Raw genomic sequence first — 6,000 nt, 5'->3', positions numbered from 1 at the left:
AAAAAGTGTCTCTTGATTTTCCATAAGGAGCTTCATTTTGTGATCTTTTCTTGCCTTATCATTCTTTACACTCACAGGGCACTGTATTTTAATTACCTCTGAACAGCAGGAGGGAGCTTCTAAGGCCTCTCCATTTGGTTGGGGTAGACTATTCGACTCTCCTGCCATTGTTGGGCTAATGGGCTTTGACACCTCTCACTTGACACGTAAGTGCTAGTTGAAGTTGTATCAAGCTTGGCAGAATTATGTTACCATTCAGTCCTTATAAAGTAATGTCATGTATTTTTCTTCTTGGCTTTTGGAAATAGAATATAGTTTCAGACTAAACATTACTCACTCAGTTCCAGGTTGGGTGGTGTTTTCAGGTTTCTGTTGTTTTCCAGAGAATTTGCTGTATAGAATAATTAATCCTTGGTTGTTGTGAACTTTTCAGGTGATTCCGTAATTCCGTCCAAAATCAGGTTGTAGGTTTTGAGTTTTGATTTGAAGTGAAGGTTATGTAGTAGAGGGTAGCATCCTGTATGTGTTCCTGACAAAAAATCCAAGTTTATCTAACTTTAAATCTATCTTTTTTAAAGAAAATGCTGAAAAATGCAGGAGCTCATCTGATCGTGACCTCTCTCTCTCTCTCTCTCTCTCTCATAATGACAGACACAGTCAGGCAGCGTTGCATTACTGTACAAAATAATTTATTCGTCAGCGTTAAAATCCCATTGCTGCTCTGCTCAAAACAGAACAATATTGTCCCTCATTTAGAAAAAAAAAGAAGCATTTTTAATACATCAAAACAACAACAAGAAAGGAAAAGATGGTGAAGGGCTGCAACTGTTTTCTTCTTGAGGTCTACAGTATCAAGGATTAGCCGAAGAGGATAGAAATAGCACTGACTTTTACACAGAAAATATGAGCAATGGACTCCCCAGTAAAACCCAACGGGGATTTGCTCTACCAGCCAAGTGTCAACAGTAAAAACTCATTATTATGTTCTATTCTTCATGAAACGAGTCCACAGAGTATATCCAGCTAGCTGTTAGCATCGGCCTGTTAAGTTTACTGGGCTTTGCAGGGTAGCAACAAAACGAGTAATATCTGTCAGGAACATCGGTGCACATTTCCTCTGCGTTTGCTTAGACACGGTTTCTGAGTGAAACTTTTTTTTATTAAGTAATTAGCGGCACATGAAAACCGAAGCATGACGTTTGAGCAAAACAAGGTAAGTTTCTACATGTCATCATTACTACACCGTGGCTCACACAGGCTGTATCCACTGGCTCTCAGTCCCATCAGCAACGTGGACCATTTGCACACAAAATATCACCCGCAACTCACAACAGTTTTATTTTTACTCAAACACCAAGACGGTATAATCCAAGGACACTCCAGTGCAATCAGCAAATATAAATGATGTTATTTAACGATAATCGATCAATAATCAATAGTGACTCCTTCGGGGTTATGGGGAGTCACCTTGTTCCTGCCTCCTGGGTTCTGCAGAGCGCCCCTGGCTTAGTGTCATTTAGGGAAACCCTATTGGATGAGGAAGGAGGATAAGTTATTATGGAACACATCACGCACAACAATGAACATCACTTCAGTCGCCAGGACCCCCGTCTAAATGTTCCAGACGTCACAAAGTCCACCTCAGTATGGCTCAGAAGAGAAGGTTAAGGTCCAAACCGTTTAGGTACACATATTATTTGATTACGTTATAATTCTTATTTGCTTTTGTCCCAATCGAAATAATGATTGTCATCATTGAACAAAAAAATTATAATACTTGTGCTTGTCACAGTTGTATCATATTGCCGCCAGGTCCTCTTCCTGTGCCTCTTGTAGCTCGTTTTGTCTTTCTCCTCATAGGCTACTAAGAGTTGACCGGAGGTTCAAAGGTCATTGAAAAGGTCACAGGGGTCAGCAGAGTGGAAAACCAATCAGAGGAGGGGTGAAAACCATGCGTTGAAAAAGAAAACTGTCACTGGAGATGAATGCCACCATGCAATATTTATACCTAATCAAATCCACCTTCGACGGACGGTCAGACTAAGGTCATATGAGCCAATCACATCGTCCGTCTTCACTGTTCCCTCTCTCTCCGGTTTACCAGTGACTTTCTCATCAAGCTTTTGGAGGGGAGGTGGGGAAATGTCTTATTTTGCAATTCAAATTAACATATTCATGTTGAAATATATTTTAGTTTTAGTTATATTTTAGTTTCTCCGCCCGATGTTGTTGGGTCTGTAATAGTTTCAGAGAGATACCATGCTTGGGCTGAACCCTGTTGGCTGTGTGTTAACCGTTGGGAGACTTCCTTAGCCACTGGAAGATCTGGCGTTGGTAGAGACTGTGCCATCTCACGTTGGCCTCCACGATCTCCACGGCCCGGGCCAACGCTGGCCCCGCTCCACCTCCACTGATCTGGATAAACTCCTTCAGCTGAAGAAGGTAACAGACAGACACAGAGTCAGGTACGTGAGGGTAATCCAGGCAACAATCAGCAAGCATACCTGTTGGAAAGGATACTGTGTGTATCTAGTGTCTAGGTAATCTACGTTTAAAGTGTCACAGTCAAGACAATGCAGGAGTGGCTTCAGGGCAAGTTTCTGAATGTCCTTTAGTGGCCCAGCCAGAGCCCGGACTTGAACCCAATTAAACATCTCTGGAGAGACCTGAAAATATCTGTGCAGCAACGCTCCCCATCCAACCTGATAGAGCTTTGGAGGATCTGCAGAGAAGAAGGAGAGAAACTCCCCAAATACAGGTGTGCCAAGCTTGTAGCGTCATACTCAAGAAGACTCGAGGCTGTAATTGCTGCCAAAGGTACAACAACAAAGTACTGAGTAAAGGCTCTGAACACTTATTTTTTGCAAAAAATTCTACAAACCTGTTTTCGCTTTGTCATTATGGGGCGTTGTGTGTAGATTGACGGGAGACAACATTTAATCAATTTAAAAATAAGTCTGTAACGTAACAATGTGGAAAAATTCAAGGGGTCTGAATACTTTCCCGAATGCACCGTATTTTCACCCATCAGACTATCCTCAATTAAATCTTGTCTTTACTAATATGTCAGCATTAGTTTAGATTTAGAATGGCCCATTATCAAATGGAACAGGAACAGAGGAAAGAGAAAAAATGGGTTATCAAACTCTGTTCCTGCAGCTACCCAGTACTCTGTATGCCATGGTCTCTCCAGCCCTGTTCCTGTATCTACCCAGTACTCTGTATGCCATGGTCTCTCCAGCCCTGTTTCTGTATCTACCCAGTACTCTGTATGCCATGGTCTCTCCAGCCCTGTTTCTGTATCTACCCAGTACTCTATATGCCATGGTCTCTCCAACCCTGTTTCTGTATCTACCCAGTACTCTATATGCCATGGTCTCTCCAGCGCTGTTTCTGTATCTACCCAGTACTCTATATGCCATGGTCTCTCCAGCCCTGTTTCTGTATCTACCCAGTACTCTATATGCCAAGGTCTCTCCAGCCCTGTTTCTGTATCTACCCAGTACTCTATATGCCATGGTCTCTCCAGCCCTGTTTCTGTATCTACCCAGTACTCTGTATGCCATGGTCTCTCCAGCCCTGTTCCTGCCTCTACCCAGTACTCTATATGCCATGGTCTCTCCAGCCCTGTTTCTGTATCTACCCAGTACTCTGTATGCCATGGTCTCTCCAGCCCTGTTCCTGCAGCTACCCAGTACTCTGTATGCCATGGTCTCTCCAGCCCTGTTCCTGTAGCTACCCAGTACTCTGTATGCCATGGTCTCTCCAGCCCTGTTCCTGCAGCTACCCAGTACTCTGTATGCCATGGTCTCTCCAGCCCTGTTCCTGCAGCTACCCAGTACTCTGTATGCCATGGGCTCTCCAACTCTGTTCCTGCAGCTACCCAGTACTCTGTATGCCATGGTCTCTCCAGCCCTGTTCCTGCAGCTACCCAGTACTCTGTATGCCATGGTCTCTCCAGCCCTGTTCCTGCCTCTACCCAGTACTCTGTATGCCATGGTCTCTCCAGCCCTGTTCCTGCCTCTACCCAGTACTCTGTATGCCATGGTCTCTCCAGCCCTGTTCCTGCATCTACCCAGTACTCTGTATGCCATGGTCTCTCCAACCCTGTTCCTGCAGCTACCCAGTACTCTGTATGCCATGGTCTCTCCAACTCTGTTCCTGCAGCTACCCAGTACTCTGTATGCCATGGTCTCTCCAGCCCTGTTCCTGTAGCTACCCAGTACTCTGTATGCCATGGTCTCTCCAACTCTGTTCCTGCAGCTACCCAGTACTCTGTATGCCATGGTCTCTCCAACTCTGTTCCTGCAGCTACCCAGTACTCTGTATGCCATGGTCTCTCCAACTCTGTTCCTGCAGCTACCCAGTACTCTGTATGCCATGGTCTCTCCAGCCCTGTTCCTGCAGCTACCCAGTACTCTGTATGCCATGGTCTCTCCAACTCTGTTCCTGCCTCTACCCAGTACTCTATATGCCATGGTCTCTCCAACTCTGTTCCTGCCTCTACCCAGTACTCTGTATGCCATGGTCTCTCCAACTCTGCTCCTGCCTCTACCCAGTACTCTGTATGCCATGGTCTCTCCAGCCCTGTTCCTGCCTCTACCCAGTACTCTGTATGCCATGGTCTCTCCAACTCTGCGCCTGCCTCTACCCAGTACTCTGTATGCCATGGTCTCTCCAACTCTGTTCCTGTATCTACCCAGTACTCTGTATGCCATGGTCTCTCCAGCCCTGTTCCTGCCTCTACCCAGTATTCTGTATGTCATGGTCTCTCCAACTCTGTTCCTGCAGCTACCCAGTACTCTGTATGCCATGGTCTCTCCAACTCTGTTCCTGCCTCTACCCAGTACTCTGTATGCCATGGTCTCTCCAGCCCTGTTCCTACAGCTACCCAGTACTCTGTATGCCATGGTCTCTCCAACCCTGTTCCAGCCTCTACCCAGTACTCTGTATGCCATGGTCTCTCCAACTCTGCTCCTGCCTCTACCCAGTACTCTGTATGCCATGGTCTCTCCAACCCTGTTCCTGTATCTACCCAGTACTCTATATGCCATGGTCTCTCCAACTCTGTTCCTGTATCTACCCAGTACTCTATATGCCATGGTCTCTCCAGCCCTGTTCCTGCAGCTACCCAGTACTCTGTATGCCATGGTCTCTCCAGCCCTGTTCCTGCATCTACCCAGTACTCTGTATGCCATGGTCTCTCCAACCCTGTTCCTGCAGCTACCCAGTACTCTGTATGCCATGGTCTCTCCAACCCTGTTTCTGTATCTACCCAGTACTCTGTATGCCATGGTCTCTCCAACCCTGTTCCTGCAGCTACCCAGTACTCTGTATGCCATGGTCTCTCCAGCCCTGTTCCTGCAGCTACCCAGTACTCTGTATGCCATGGTCTCTCCAACCCTGTTCCTGCAGCTACCCAGTACTCTGTATGCCATGGTCTCTCCAGCCCTGTTCCTGCCTCTACCCAGTACTCTGTATGCCATGGTCTCTCCAACCCTGTTCCTGCAGCTACCCAGTACTCTGTATGCCATGGTCTCTCCAGCCCTGTTCCTGCAGCTACCCAGTACTCTGTATGCCATGGTCTCTCCAACTCTGTTCCTGCAGCTACCCAGTACTCTGTATGCCATGGTCTCTCCAACCCTGTTCCTGCAGCTACCCAGTACTCTGTATGCCATGGTCTCTCCAACTATGTTCCTGCCTCTACCCAGTACTCTGTATGCCATGGTCTCTCCAACCCTGTTTCTGTATCTACCCAGTACTCTGTATGCCATGGTCTCTCCAGCCCTGTTCCTGCAGCTACCCAGTACTCTGTATGCCATGGTCTCTCCAGCCCTGTTCCTGCAGCTACCCAGTACTCTGTATGCCATGGTCTCTCCAGCCCTGTTCCTGCAGCTACCCAGTACTCTGTATGCCATGGTCTCTCCAACTCTGTTCCTGCATCTACCCAGTACTCTGTATGCCATGGTCTCTCCAGCCCTGTTCCTGCAGCTACCCAGT

The 6,000-nt window shown here is 46.9% G+C and overlaps 1 protein-coding gene across 1 annotated transcript in view; it reads right to left on the bottom strand.

Moving 5' to 3' along the window:
• Window positions 1–672: 672 nt before the first annotated feature.
• LOC120032113 (thyrotropin-releasing hormone-degrading ectoenzyme-like) overlaps window positions 673–6,000 on the bottom strand; it is a 113,026-nt gene continuing 107,698 nt past the window's right edge. The window contains exon 12 of the mRNA XM_038978055.1: window positions 673–2,433. Within this exon, the coding sequence (XP_038833983.1) occupies window positions 2,290–2,433 (144 nt within the window). The 3' untranslated portion in view covers window positions 673–2,289. The remainder of the gene's footprint in view (window positions 2,434–6,000) is intronic.

The sequence above is a fragment of the Salvelinus namaycush genome, chromosome 38 (genome assembly GCF_016432855.1).
Source record: "Salvelinus namaycush isolate Seneca chromosome 38, SaNama_1.0, whole genome shotgun sequence".
Classification (NCBI taxonomy): Eukaryota; Metazoa; Chordata; class Actinopteri; order Salmoniformes; family Salmonidae; genus Salvelinus; species Salvelinus namaycush.
Note: the sequence above shows the minus strand (reverse complement) of the source record. Positions and strands in the feature narration are given on the sequence as shown.